The sequence below is a fragment of the Wickerhamomyces ciferrii genome, contig 00140 (genome assembly GCF_000313485.1).
Source record: "Wickerhamomyces ciferrii WGS project CAIF00000000 data, strain NRRL Y-1031 F-60-10, contig 00140, whole genome shotgun sequence".
Lineage (NCBI taxonomy): Eukaryota > Fungi > Ascomycota > Saccharomycetes > Phaffomycetales > Wickerhamomycetaceae > Hansenula > Hansenula ciferrii.
Window position 1 is genome coordinate 3,610 of NW_011887600.1, and position 15,074 is coordinate 18,683.

Below are 15,074 nucleotides of genomic sequence, written 5' to 3' on the forward strand. Positions count from 1 at the left end.
GTTGAAGAAGATGTAGGCACATTTGAAGGGGAACAATTTTGTTCAGATGTACCGACTCTCATAGATGGTGTAGCGACTTTAGTGATGGAGCTATTGAGGATTTCGCGCGATTTTTGACGCCAAATCGGGGCATTATGTGTATGGGCTTAGTGGGTGGTACCATTCGATTGCCAGACACAACATTACAATGCTAATTTTTCTTCTTGAGAGTTGATCTTATAAATGTGTGTAGCTAGAATGGGGATGGTGCTTGGTGTATTGTGTTTATATTCAGAGTACAAAGATCACAAATGAATTGAGGGATTGAGGGTTGAGGGTTGAGGGACTCAACTTATAGGCATCTACATATATACAATCACCAAATTAAAGCAAACAGGATCAGATTCGATAATTGGTACGTTTTGTATAGGGACTACATTGATTTTACTCCCTCTATATTAATGTCGACGTGTAACATTCCTGAATTACCTGCATGATATGATCAAATTATCTAATTTTCATTATAAATTTTAATTAAATATTGAATTAATGTAATTTCCTTTTGTGTAATTATATTTTGAAATTTAGCAGCTGATCTTTGGTATATGAATATAATCAATTAATACATTAGCCGCCGTCAAAATGTATTTAAACTCATGAAAATCCCCTCAAGCTGGTGATTTGAAATTTCAAATTTTTATTTATTTATTTAAAATTATCAATTAACTATACTTCTTTTGATCTTATTTGCTTTTTTAAAGTGAAATCTAGGTATATTTCAAAGTCAATTATATAATCTAGTGTTTCGAACCATTTGTCGAACGTCAATTTATTGAGACAGCTTATTTTAGATTGATTATATATAGAATTGTCGTTTTCATTTACGATATTTGTTAATATATATTAAATATTTATATATAGGTTAGCTATATAGATCTCCATAATCGATATAATATTGTCGATTTGGTCTATATCTAGTGAACCTAAACTTTGTTTTCAAATGTTCTTTTCGAATATTTGTAGATACTAATAATTAATACATATAAACAACCATGCAAAATCCTTCAATATAGCGGTAATTAAAATTCTAAACAAAAATTCCATTAATCATACATAAAATACATCACTTTGACCTTCAGTACTCCAATGGACCATTCTAAACATTTTATAATATTTGGAGACTGATCCATATATTATTTATATCAAGATATTAAGCTAAAAGTCGAGACTCGAAACACACGTACGACGTTGTAAGCTTTTTACACAAAGATTTCAACCAAAATGCAAACATCATATATAATAGACAAAGGATTCTAGCAATTACATAAATGATTTATCTAGTAATAACTTTGTTAAATTATCCATAACCAAATTCTATCCAACTCCGATTAATCCATTACTTTTGAAAAGCCCCCAATGCCTACAAAAAATCAGTTTCGCGCATGATTTTGGACAACACCTTTCAAAAGGAAACTGAACTCGATAACAACCAAACAACCAAACCTGGAAAACCAGAATTGACTAAAAACAAATTGACAGAACTGTTTTAAAATAAAGGATGAGTAAAAGAAACCAAAAAAGAATTGAACATGAATTAAAAGATTTGATCAATGAAAGATCAAATTCTAATAAATGTGGTGAATGTGGAGCTGGATTCCCAAGTATGTACCTTTTTTTTGATTGATTTATGGAAACAAATAACTAACTGATTTTAATAAGCATGGGCTAGTGTGAATGTATGTCATTAAGTCACTTTTGTGAAGTTTTCGAATGGTGGATTACTAACTAGATGTTTTCATAGCTTGGTATCTTTTTATGTGGAAGATGTGCTTCATTACATAGGAAATTAGGATCTGATGTATCAATTGTAAAGAGTTTATCATTAGATAAATGGAATGAAGAGGATTTAGATGTATGTATCATGTATTGTTTATGATATAGAATTTCAACTAACATTATGATTAAAGCAATTATCAAGAATTGGGAATAAAAAAGCTAGACAATTTTGGAATCCTAAAAAAGTACCATTCCCATTTGATGATGACGATAAAGAGTATGTATTAACAATGAACTTCAAGATTATATCTATATACTAACACAATTTCAGTGAAATATATCAATATTTAAGACAAAAATATCTACAAGGTAAATTTCGTCATGATCCAATTGATGAACAAGATTATAATCTTGGTGGATCAAGTTCAAGACCAAGATCAAGAGCTAGATCTATATCAAGACCTTCATCAAGACCAAGTACTTCATCAAGAAATATTCCAAAATTAAGTCATAGAGATATCTCAGAATATGATAGATTAAAATATAGAAAACAAGAACAAAAATTAGAGGACCAGGGGTTTTCCAATGTGGATGATAATTATGAAAGTTTATATTTAGCAAAAGGTGATTTTAATTTAGCTATAGATATTTTACAAAATTCTGGTCCATCTGTTACAAATTCCCGTGATGAAGGTCCAAAACCTGCATTACCAAGAAGACCAGGTACTTCAGTCTCATCAACAGGAGGAGGACCTTCACAATCAATTTCACAACCAGCTACAGCTTCATCAGATTGGTGGAGTGGTAATAATAATGGATCTACAACACAACAACAAATTGCAACACCAGCAATATTTGATGGTACTTCATCATCACAATTACAATCACAACAAACAACGGGAATCATTGAACCACCCCAACAATATTTAGACCCTCAAACCGGTATAATTTATGTTGATCCAATTCAACAACAACAATATTTACAACAACAACAACAATTACAATTACAACAAAATCCAACTGGGTTTTATCAACAACAATCTCAACAATTCCCACAACAAACTGGGTTTCAACAACCACAACAAACTGGTATTTTTAATCAGCAACAACAACCTTTTCAGACTGGTGGTGTAGCGCCACAAAGGACTGGTATTGATAAGAATCAATTATTATCCTTATATAATACAGGATCTCAACAACAACAACAACAACAACAACAAACAGGATTTTCCCAAGGATTCCCACAACAACCTCAACAGACAGGATTTCAACAACAGCCTCAACAAGGTTATCAATTTGGTGGGTTTAATGGATATAATTATCAGTGATTGTATAAATTAGAAAAGTAAACATTTGATTTCAGAATAAAAGAAAGTGAATTTGTGTATTACTTTGTTCTTTACGTGATATTTCCATACATAAATCAAAAAAGAAATCTACTCATCATAGAATAATAAAATTCAATCGCTTGAACTACTAATCAAAATCAATTTAATAAATTAACCCAGGTTTCAAAATGGACATAGCCTGTCAACTTCTGTTTATCATACCAAGTCTCAGTTATCTCTCACAGGTGCTCCCAGAGGAAATTTATCTTTTTCAACAGTGAAGATCAATCAATCTAAAATACCCAAAGTCTTTAAACAGGTAACTGCAGAGTACAACGCAAACATATAGAGGCTTTTGGGATACACTTCGAAGATCAGGCCTTAGTAAGTAAACTTGGTAACTTTGATGATTTCTGACGATACAAATGGATCTAATATCGAACTCCCTTTTTTTCTTTTTTCCAGATCCCCTTACTTGGACATGTACCTTGACTTCTGACTATCTCATCTCTCTTCAATAATCAAATGAACATCAGAAATTAATTCTTCTCTCTTTCCAATTTGAAATTCATACAATGGTCATTTGTGACTCCAAACGGTTTAGTTTTGAAGTAACAGTGGTAGAAAATCCAGAATATTATAAAATGTTTAGAGTTGCACAAATTAATAAGATCATGACCGCTAAAGCTGCTCAAAGTGATGTATTTTATGTATGATTAATGGTTATTGTTTATAATTCTAATTGCCGCTATGAAGGATTTTCTTATATGGGTTGATCTATATTGTTTTACCTAATTTTAATATCGTGGTTGTTTATCATGTATTGATTATTATTATCTACAAAACGAAAATAAAATTTGAATAACAAGGTTCAGGATCACTAGATATAGACCAAATCGACAATATTATATCGATTATGGAGATCTATATAGCTAACCTATAGGATATATATATTAATTATATACTGATAATTATATCATATGACAATATTAAAGTTAAAGCAATATATGTCGAACAGACTAACAATATCAGGTATGCTTCCAGTAATTAAGTAATTGATAAAAAAACGTATGACACTCTAAGATACCAATACTCAAAGATTTCATGGTTAAAATTAAATATTAAAAATTAAAATTGATTTTGTGGGATATTTGTGAGTGTAAATATTATATTTCGACGGCGGTTAAATTTTAAAACATAATGTATTTACACAAAAAGGAATTAATATTACATAATACATAATACATAATTAAAATAATATAATTTAATCCGTACAGGAATAAACGAAAAGACGCGATCAATTTTGAAAATATCAACAACTAATATTCTTTCATTTACTTTCACAACATTGTATTCACTAAAGAGCTGTTCAATTACTTTACAAAATGGTTTGTTTGATACCATGATTATTAAGATTACTATGATTATAAACTTTTGAGAGTGACATGCATACTAATCATCTATCTTTTGCCACCAAAATCAGGTAAAAAGGGACTTACATTAGAAGAAAAACGTACCAAATTATTACAATTTTTCATTAAAGATCATCTGTTCTATACTATTAAAGAAGTTGAATCATTAGGTGGGAAATTCACAGGGATTCATCCAATGCAAATTAAAGAAGTTTTGACAAGTTTAGTTGATGATGGATTAGTTAATTCAGAAAAATGTGGAGTTAGTATATTATTTTGGTGTTTTGAATATGATAAACAAAAAAAAGTTAAAGAAATGTTATCAAAAGAAGAACAAAAATTAGGAAATTTAAATAAACAATTCAATGAATTACAAGAAAAGATTAAATTTGAAGAATCTGTTAGAAAAATTGATGATGCGGAATTTAAAATGAATGAAATTTCTAGATTAACTAATATTAAAAAAGAATTAACAAATAAATTTGAATCATCAGGTTTTAATATGGAAAAAGTTGATGAAGTTCAAAAAAATTTACAAAATGAAATTGAAATTGGAGAAATTTGTACAGATAATATTGAATCAATGTTGTATCATTTTAAAAATTCAAATGGTATTGATAGGAAAGTATTCAATCAAGAATTAGGTATACCTGAAGAATTTAAAGATTTTCCAAATTTAAATGAATTTTTTGCAAAGTTAAAATGAGTTTTGGTGATTAATTGATATATAGCTAATTATATACTTACTAATTTGAATGATGTTTTGTTAACCAAGTCTTTTTAGTGAATCTAGTAGCAAACTAAAAACACAAAAACTCGTGTAGATATCAAAAGGGGATTCTATCAAAGTAGAATGTAAGGTTGACTATATAAAAGTGTCAAATTCAGTTTCAAAATGTCTAAAAGAGTATTGCTATACCCCATTCTAGAACACTATGATAATCTTATCTTTGTAGCACTAAATAGCGAGCACACTTGTGCACACAAACACCCTTATTATTTTTATCCCACAGATTGCGAATCTCAATTAAATTTTGTGTCAAAGGCGATGGGGATTGTCACGTGAATGGTGCTAAAAGATGATACAATAAGTAATTATAAATGAATAGATAGATAATAAGATGATCATATATAGAAAGAGTAAATAGTAGATATTCAATAAATAACAAGTGACTCATTTAATACGTCATTCTTATCAGTTACACAAAGTGTGATTCAGTGATTCAAGTGATCACGAATTTATTTTAAATTTTACGCGAATCTGCTTCTGAGTGTCACACGTATGTCACTGATTAGAAAATAACTAAAAACAAAATTATTTTAATGAGTAATTCAATCTTTTAACTTTTTATCTACACTAGACAAAGTCAGTGGTAACAAGTGGTAACAAGCTATACAACCAGACACGCTCATAGTTCCACACAGTCACTAAGGAAAGACTATTCTTCCCCCATTCTATCCATTAGTCACTATATATCCCTTTGATAGTGTGTGTTTTGCCTTATCAGGAAACCCAAACAAAGGTTAATCAACAGAGAGCTCCACTTTAAACAAGATCACCTTTGACCATCAAATAAAATCACATATTAATTCTATCATCACCATCTAAATCAACAACTGACAATAAGTGGCAATCAGTGGCAAATTCATCATCAAATCACATTCTTTCTTCCTATTAATCACCATTTCAACCACTTAAGGTTATTATTATCGCCTCCTTCAAAAATTATCAAAAAGTTATCAAAACATCAATATCTCATCAATATCTCATCAAATATCATTATTAAACATCATTAAACATCATTTAACAAAGAGCGCTACGTTCAAATAAGGTCATATACCAAAAAATGTCACAAATATCTCAATCTTCAACTAGTGCTGGTCATGGCACTAGTAATGAATTTGATACGAGGATTATTGGTGATTTTAAAATTGGTGCTGAAATAGGTAGAGGTAGTTTTGCAAATGTTTATAAAGGTGTTAACTTAACAAATCATAAACCTGTTGCTATAAAATCCATCATTAAGACAAAATTAAAGAATAAAAAATTAATGGAGAATTTAGAAATTGAAATATCTATATTAAAAGATTTAAAACATCCTCATATTGTGGAATTATTAGATTTTAAAAGAACAAATACTCATTTCCATTTAATGATGGAATATTGTTCATTGGGGGATTTATCATTTTTCATAAAAAAAAAGAATGATTTAATTAAAAAACATCCATTAGTTAAAACAATGTTTAATAAATATCCTTCACCTTCAGAAAATCATAATGGTTTAAATAAAATATTGGTTCTGAATTATTTAAAACAATTATCTTCTGCTTTACAATTCTTAAGAAGTAAAAATTTAGTTCATAGAGATATAAAACCACAAAATTTATTATTATCTCCACCAATTTTCCAACAAGAAAAATTTGATAATGAAGGTTTTGTTGGATTAAATGATTTACCAATCTTAAGAATTGCTGATTTTGGTTTTGCAAGATTTTTACCAAATACAAGTTTAGCTGAAACTTTATGTGGATCTCCTTTATATATGGCACCAGAAATTTTAAATTATCAAAAATATAATGCAAAAGCTGATTTATGGTCTGTTGGTGCTGTTTTATATGAAATGTCAGTGGGGAAACCTCCTTTTAAAGCTTCAAATCATTTAGAATTATTTAATAAAATTAAAAAATCAAAAGATAATATAAATTTCCCTGATTATGCTGAAGCTTATTTAGATCCACAAATTAAAAGATTAATTTGTTCTTTATTAAAATTTGAACCAACTGAAAGAATGGGATTTAATGAATTTTTCCAAGATGAAATTGTTAATTATGATTTAAATTCTTTAAATGATGATTCAGTTAATAAAAGTATTAATTTAGAACCTTCTCAAGTTGATGAAAATTTATTTATTTCAGAATATATTGGTAAAGGTGCAATTATAAATAATAATACTGGTAATGATATTCCAGAAGTTGAAATTCCTGATACAATTAATGAAGAAAGATCATTCAACCAAGTGAAGAAAACTCCAACTCCATCATTACCACCAGCACCACAAATTAAACAAATTTCTCAACGTGATATTCAACCAATAACTCAACAAGCTGTTTCAAATCTACAACGTCAACCTTCACAATCATCACAAGGTTCATCACAACAACAGCAACAACAAGTATCACAACAAAAACCAAATTTCAGATTTAATAATAAAGGTCAATCTTCAGATACTTATGTCGAAAAAGAATATGTTGTTGTGGAAAAAACTGCAGTCGAAGTCAATGCATTAGCTGATGAATTAGCAAATGCAGGTACTGGTGTTGGAGCAATTGCATTACCAAAAAATTACTATACACAAAATCGTCGTCGTTCATCAAGAACTTCATCTGGTGGTTCAAATTCAGGTCCTAGTGGTAGACGTCCTTCTTTTAATGATAGAAGAGTTTCAATTTCAATATCACCAACTAATGCTTTATCAAAAGCATTGGGTTTAGCTTCAACAAGATTGTTTGGAAATACAGCTGGTAGTAATTATAACAATAATTCAAATAATCATACATTATCTGTTTTGAATAATTCAAATAATTCATTTACAAATAATATTATTTTAAATTCTGCAAATCCAATATTAAATTATAATTCATATAAAGTGAATCTTAATAATGAAACAAATGAATCATCATCATCATCAAATAATATTACATTACAATTGGAGTCATTAGCAACCAAAGCTCATGTTATAAATTTATTTGCAGAAGTTAAATTCAGTCAACTAATTCCATCACCACCATCATCAAATTCATTTGCCGTGGAAGATGAAGATGATTTAACAACAAATGATGAAATTAATAATTTACCACCAGATGTTATTAAAAATTTAGCAGATGAAGCAGTTTTATTATATGTTAAAACTTTATCATTATTAGCAAAAGCTATGAATATAGCAAGTGAATGGTGGCATAATAGTGATAATAAACCTGATCAAAGATTAAATGAAATTGTTCAATGGGTTAGAGATCGTTTTAATGAAGTTTTAGAAAAAGCTGAATTTGTTAAATTAAAATTATTTGATGCAAATAAAAAATTAATTAAACAAAATGATGAACAAATTGACTATTTTACTTCAGCAAGTACTACAAATGAAGATAAAATATTTGCAGAAAGATTAATTTATGATCGTGCTTTAGAAATTGCTAAAAATACAGCAAAATCAGAAATGATGGGTAATGATTTATTAGGATGTGAATTAGCATATTCAACATCAATATGGATGTTGGAAGCTTTATTAGATCAAGATAATGATGTTGAAAAATTAGAAGATGGTGATAAAGAAATGGTTGAAAAATATATTGAAAGTATTTCAAATAGATTAAATTCTTTGAAGAAAAAATTGGAGAATCAAAAATAGTTTTTTAAGCAGGTCTTATATAAAATATTTAAACTAGTTATTTAAGGAGTTTATAAACATGGTTATTTTTTTTAAAATTTTATCAAAGTTGCAATTAGGTTATACACAAAGGGGGTTTTAAGGTTTTTATAAGGTTTTTATATATTATTAAGGATTAATAATTTTATCATTGGGTTTATATTTGGGAATATTTTTATGAGATTTATGAAACATATACATATTTAGGAAAACAAAAACATACAAACAAAATACTAAAAAAAACAAAAAAAACAAAAAAAAAGAAACTAGTACACAATAGTTACTAATTCATATTCAATTCATCTTGGTTTTTATATCCAATTTAGGTTAAATAAGCTGGTTTTTATAACAGCTATCAAATTTAAAAATCTGTGGATGAAAGCTGATTAATTTTTGATCAATTATACATAAAATATTGTTTGATTTTTTTATAAAGCTATATCGTTTCTAGTTTTGACACGGTTTAAATTGGTATCAATTATAAATTATATATCTTATATACATTAATATTATTGTTTTAGGGAAATAAGTCGATTGTAGTTTACAAAATTTAAAATTTATAAAATTATTTATCTAATTGTACATTCAATATATTTAACTTTTCTAATAACAAGTAAAATACCAATTAAGCTTTTGTTGCTTTATTTTTAGCTTCTAATAATTCTTTAAATCTTTCATTACCTTTAATATCTTTTGTTAAATCTAAAGCTCTACTCCAAACATCACCTTTTTGATAAAATTCATCTCTTTTGGATAAAAATTCCTTTTCAGCTTCTTTAGTCTTAGCAATATCAGATTCTTTTTTATTATTATAATCATCATAAAAATCATCTAATTGTTTCTCAGCTTCTTTTTTAGTTTCTTCAGCTTTTTTAGCATCAGCTTCATCTCTCTTGGAAATTTCTAAATTATAACGTTCTCTCCATTCTTTAACAGCTTCAGGTTCAGATTTTGGTCCTTTAGAAACAGGTTCTTGAAATTCTTCTTCTTCTTGTTCTTCTTCTTGTTCAACTTCTTTTTCTTCATCTTTTGAATCACCAACATCTGGGAATTGTTGTTCGAATTTTTTCAATTCATCATCTTGATCTTCCTTTAGGTATTCATCATCTTGTTCAGTTTTGAATTGTTCGGCATCATCACCTAATATTTCTTGTTCTCTTGAAAGGAAATCTTCATTAGAATCATCTTGTTGAACTTCAACATCGTTAATTTCTGGGAATTTATCAGCCATTGTGTAAAAAAGTTATATGTCTTAAATATATAGGGGTTTTGTCAAATCCGATAAGTAAAGATCCAAAGTTATTTATGTTTTCTTGAGCTTCTATTGTTTTGTATGTATAATCTAGTGATGTCTTTCTTTCCAAATGAATATCTAGACCTAGATCAGCCGGTGATTATTGTCAATTCAATTGTTTTCTGTTGGTGTCACTTTTGATGTTTGGTGTTCATTTGCTGATTCTCCAGGCCAATTTCGATCCAAATCTAAACTATGGCAGGCGCGAAATCCAGAAACTTTACCCGGTCTTTTGGGAATCTTGATTTAAACATCAACAAAACATAAACAAAGAAGAAGATCAAGAAGATCAAAAGGGTTCGCAAGAATCAAGTTGGTCTTATCTAAGTGATTGCCAAATGTCTTTCTCTGAACAGATCTTAAACAACAAATTTGATGCTCTTGAGGAAAGTCAGGACTCAATTGTCTCTACTTCTCAATGGGTTCTTTTCCATTATAGATATGCAGAAAGAATTGCTAATGAATGGGAACGTTATATAAATAAAGCACCAATTCCTAAAAAATTACCATTGTTATACATTTGTAATGAAGTCGTTCAACAATCTCGTGCCAAAAGGAAAACTGAATTCATTGATGCTTTCCAAAAAATCTTACCAAGATCTTTAACTCAAACTTATAAAGAAGTACCTGAAAATTTAAAGAAAAAAATTGTTAAAATTGTTAATATATGGAAAGAAAGAAGAATATTTCCTAAACCTATAGAAATCGATGGTGTTGCTGCTGTATCTTCTTCTTCTTCTTCGTCCAAGAATGGGACACCTGAAAACACAAATGCATCATTTGATGATAAATTAAAAGCAGTTTCAAATACTGGACAAAAATTTCAAAAACTTTATCATGAATTATTATTAAAATCTAATGGAGTTTTCAAAAAAGATGATATTAAAAACTTGAATAGTTTGAAAAAAACTATAAATGATAATATAATACAATTACAAGATATAACTGAAAGTATAGAAAATGAAGTTGATGAAATACATAAAAGAGATAAAGCAGTTGAAGAAAAACGTAAAGAAGTAGAAGCTAAACAGAAGGAAATAGAAGATCAAAAACTCAAAGACGAAATCAAGAGAATAGAAGAAGAAGCTAAAAGAATAGAGGAGGAAAGAATTAGAGAAGTAGAAGAAAATATGATTCCAACTTATGAAGAAGGTTCTGATTCTGATTCTGATTCTGATGCCCCAAAAAGAAAGATTGACAGTGATAGTGATAGTGAAGATGAAGTGGAAGATAAAGTTAAAGATGAAGAGAAAAACAAAGATAATATAGATGAAAATAAAGAAATTGAAAATAAAGAAGAAGAAAATGATAATGATGTCAATGGTAAAGAAAGTACATCTGAACAACCACCAACAAAAAAACTGCGATTTGCTGAATAGAAATCATACTGGCTAAATAGAATAGATATTATTACAAAATATAATGTTTGAAACGGAACTTAGAACCTGTATTATAGACAACCTCATTTTGAAACTTAATCATGGACATCCTACAAATCTACAACAAAGTGAATCAAATATTAAAACAATTTATACACACAACTTTATATTACTCATTTTTATTCTCAGATATTTCTTCTTCATCGCTACTATAAACGTCTCTTTTTTCATCCAATTTAACTTCTTTAACAAAAAACATCAAAATCAACATTGGTCCAATTAACCCTAGTGCAACATATCCAATTATTTGTATAGTTTCACGATAACTTAAAGATATTGCATCTCTTTCAATTGAACCTTTTTCATAACTCATTGCCACTTTTATAGATTTGAATATCTTTGTTGTATTTTTCCTTTCTTCTAATGGTAAATATTTATTTAATTTCTTAATTAAAATTTCATTCCAAATACCACCTGCAATTGCTGTACCTATTAAAGCACCAATTATTTGGAAGCAGAAAAAAATCCCTGTAGACATAGCTATACCATTTACACCAGCTATAGCTTGTATAGTTACTTGTAAAGCACATTGATAAAATGCTCTACCAACCCCAGTGAAAATTTCCATCATATATAATAATATAGTTCTTTCCATTACCCCATTACGATTCATAAAATACACTAATAAACCATGGCCAAGAATCAATAATGGAACACCAATAAATACATATACTTTTGTATGGTGTGTATATTTCATCAAAATCCCAGTTATAACACTTCCAATATCAATTGATATTTTTTTGGCATTATCAATTCTTGTAGCTTGACCTGCGGAATAATAACCACCAACTTGTAAAACTGTAGAGAAATAAACATTAAAAGCAGAGTTTTCCATTGCATCTAATGCAGTCATTATTAAAATCACAATGATTGTTCTTGAAGCTAATGATTGTGATGGGATGAAAGGTGATCTATTTCTCAATGGTTTATGTTTTGATGAAAAATTCCATATTATGAACCCTATAATGATGATGAATCCAATAGCAATCATTGCTATTAGTCTACCTTCTGACCATCTATATGGAGTAGCATTGCCAGTTAAGGTGAATGGTATAAAGAATAATGCAGTTCCTAAAACAAGTAATATACCACCAATAATATCAATTTCAAACCCCAAGATTTGGAGAAGACTCTTCCACCATGGTTGGTTCTTGTCTATATTTTCTAATATTTTAGGAGATTTTCTTAAACCTTTAGCTTTAGCCTTATGATCAATAATTATCATTATAGTAGTCAATGGTATAACACAAACACCTAAAACAATCGCAAAGCATCCATATGCCCATCTCCAAGTTGAATGTTCCAAAAAGGCATCTTGAATATAACTACCAGCATAAGTACTTGGAACACCAGAGATTGCATTAGGTAAAGTTGACCAAATACCACGATTTAAAAGATTTGTTGTATCAGCTAAAAAAACTTGTTGAAATAATTTGAATCCAATTCTACCAATTGCGAAAAACACTTCACCAACAATATATCCTGCACCATTCTTACATGTAGCGAAAAGAATATATGCTAATGAATAACATGAAACAGTTAATCCAAATCCTTCACCTCGACCTAATAAATCTGCTAATTTAGCCAAGATTGGATATCCACAAACTGCAGTGATTTTGTAAACAACTTGAGCTGTTGATATCAATGTATGATTATTGAACGATGACGTTGCATATGAACTTAATGCTACTGTGGAATCAGCAGCAAATGATTCAACAAATGTTGTGAAAATTAAAATGATGTAAGATATTATAATTAATTTTTTGGACCAAGCTTTTTGGAAATCACGAGAATGAAGATTATTTGAGGTAGGATTTGATTCATGATCTTCTGAGTTTTGTGTTTCATTCTTTGAAATATCTTCAATGGTTATATTTGATTTATTTTCCATCTTTTTTTCTTGATGTTGTAGTCCCTTAAACCACCGATGATGTAAATTAAGGAAATAGAAATAGTTTTATATCTTTGGTGTATGTTCAAAATGACAATCTTTCTGTCTCTGATAGTGACACAATGCCGTGGGTTGTCTCTTTATTAGCTACAAAGTACACCTTTGTTTCTTTTTTGATTAATTTTAATAGATTCTTCAGAAGGTTCAGCTATTATGCAAAATCTTGGTTTAGCCGTATCAAAGACACACAAAGTGACACAATTATGACCCTATCCCACTATATTCTCTCGATACATAACATGATACTTTAATAAAGTATCTAGAGTACGTTGGTTATTATGAGGCAGATGCACAAGCAGATTCCAGATCTGATCAAATCTGATCAAGTACAACGTTTATCCTTTAAAAAACTTATTTTTTCTGCCCGTTCTAGTAATTTATCCCCGGCATTTCACAATTAAGCTTAATTAATGAAGAATCTTATTAAAACAATAGGTAACCGCAAAACCCAAAGTTGGCACATAATAGAACGCTGAAAATTGGTTGTAATGGGTGGAAATTTGAAACTATTTCATACAAAAATAAAACCGATTAGTGTGTTTTTAGAAGTTGTTGTATAGCTTTGATTGAATCATACCAGTAATACCCTAATATCTTTGAGCGTCCCAACAAAACAACAAACCATAACAAACCCTTGTAGTTCCTAACAATCCATTACATCAATGATCAGATTACCAATGTATGTGTTTCCCTACAATTGGATACGTTCTTTGTTTAAACTGGTGATCTCTGGTAGTGTGGTAGTGTCAGTGCTTGGTAAGCGGCAACGCGACTTAACACAGTATATGGGTAGTTTAAACTTTAAAGCATAGAATCAAACAATTAAATATGCTACATCTAGTTCAATAGTAAATATCTAATTTGCAAATTTATGAATATTTTGTATGTATATAAGAACTAGAATCTCTTAAAACTAGTGTCAAATAAAGCCTTATTCATCTTCTCTAATCTTCTTCATCTTCTTCATCCAATTCTCCATCAGGATTGGCATTTAAATGAAGTAACTCCCATGGGTGATCATTATCACCACCAGTAATTGATCTAATGATTTTCAATTAAGCTTCATCAGATTTCTCATCGAAATAGTTTGAATAGGAGTTCCTATTGATCATATTTCAACAAAAAACACAAATTACGAATTTAAGTGAGTCGGAATTGGTTTAAGTTTATCCTCACTCAAACCAGAAAAGAAACCACCACCATCACCACCACCACCTAGCAAATACAGAAGTTCACATGCGAAACATCAGAAGGAAACAACCACAGTGTGACTATGACTTTATTTCATGCGAACCATAGTTTGCTAAATATTGAAGATATCATAAACAACTACAGTCAAACCGCGTAATCAACCATTTCCGAGGTCTTCGCGAATTTTTTCATCTTTGTGTTAACTACTATAGCTATGAATTATTCCCAACTCCTGGTAGTTAAGAGATTATCACCAACTCCTGGTAGTTAAGAGCTCGAC

The 15,074-nt window shown here is 29.2% G+C and overlaps 6 protein-coding genes across 6 annotated transcripts; 4 read left to right on the top strand and 2 right to left on the bottom strand.

Annotated features, from left to right (window-relative positions):
- Positions 1-1,537: 1,537 nt before the first annotated feature.
- On the top strand, positions 1,538-3,083 carry GTS1 (Gts1p; the record flags this gene model as incomplete). The annotated part of the gene is made up of 2 exons (XM_011275303.1): positions 1,538-1,644; positions 2,087-3,083. 2 exons carry the CDS (start codon positions 1,538-1,540, stop codon positions 3,081-3,083), a joined length of 1,104 nt encoding a protein of 367 aa, XP_011273605.1.
- A 1,007-nt stretch (positions 3,084-4,090) lies between these two features.
- Positions 4,091-5,201, top strand: MND1 (Mnd1p; the record flags this gene model as incomplete). Its single annotated transcript, XM_011275304.1, has 2 exons — positions 4,091-4,115; positions 4,498-5,201. 2 exons carry the CDS (start codon positions 4,091-4,093, stop codon positions 5,199-5,201), a joined length of 729 nt encoding a protein of 242 aa, XP_011273606.1.
- Positions 5,202-6,342: 1,141 nt separating this feature from the next.
- ATG1 (serine/threonine protein kinase ATG1) lies at positions 6,343-8,901 on the top strand (the record flags this gene model as incomplete). The annotated part of the gene is made up of 1 exon (XM_011275305.1): positions 6,343-8,901. One exon carries the CDS (start codon positions 6,343-6,345, stop codon positions 8,899-8,901), a length of 2,559 nt encoding a protein of 852 aa, XP_011273607.1.
- Positions 8,902-9,544: 643 nt separating this feature from the next.
- On the bottom strand, positions 9,545-10,150 carry BN7_4102 (Midasin; the record flags this gene model as incomplete). The annotated part of the gene is made up of 1 exon (XM_011275306.1): positions 9,545-10,150. One exon carries the CDS (start codon positions 10,148-10,150, stop codon positions 9,545-9,547), a length of 606 nt encoding a protein of 201 aa, XP_011273608.1.
- Positions 10,151-10,551: 401 nt separating this feature from the next.
- BN7_4103 (CTD-interacting domain-containing protein) lies at positions 10,552-11,592 on the top strand (the record flags this gene model as incomplete). Its single annotated transcript, XM_011275307.1, has 1 exon — positions 10,552-11,592. The coding sequence occupies one exon, from the start codon at positions 10,552-10,554 to the stop codon at positions 11,590-11,592; it is 1,041 nt and encodes a 346-aa protein (XP_011273609.1).
- A 169-nt stretch (positions 11,593-11,761) lies between these two features.
- Positions 11,762-13,543, bottom strand: BN7_4104 (Siderophore iron transporter; the record flags this gene model as incomplete). The annotated part of the gene is made up of 1 exon (XM_011275308.1): positions 11,762-13,543. One exon carries the CDS (start codon positions 13,541-13,543, stop codon positions 11,762-11,764), a length of 1,782 nt encoding a protein of 593 aa, XP_011273610.1.
- Positions 13,544-15,074: the final 1,531 nt, after the last annotated feature.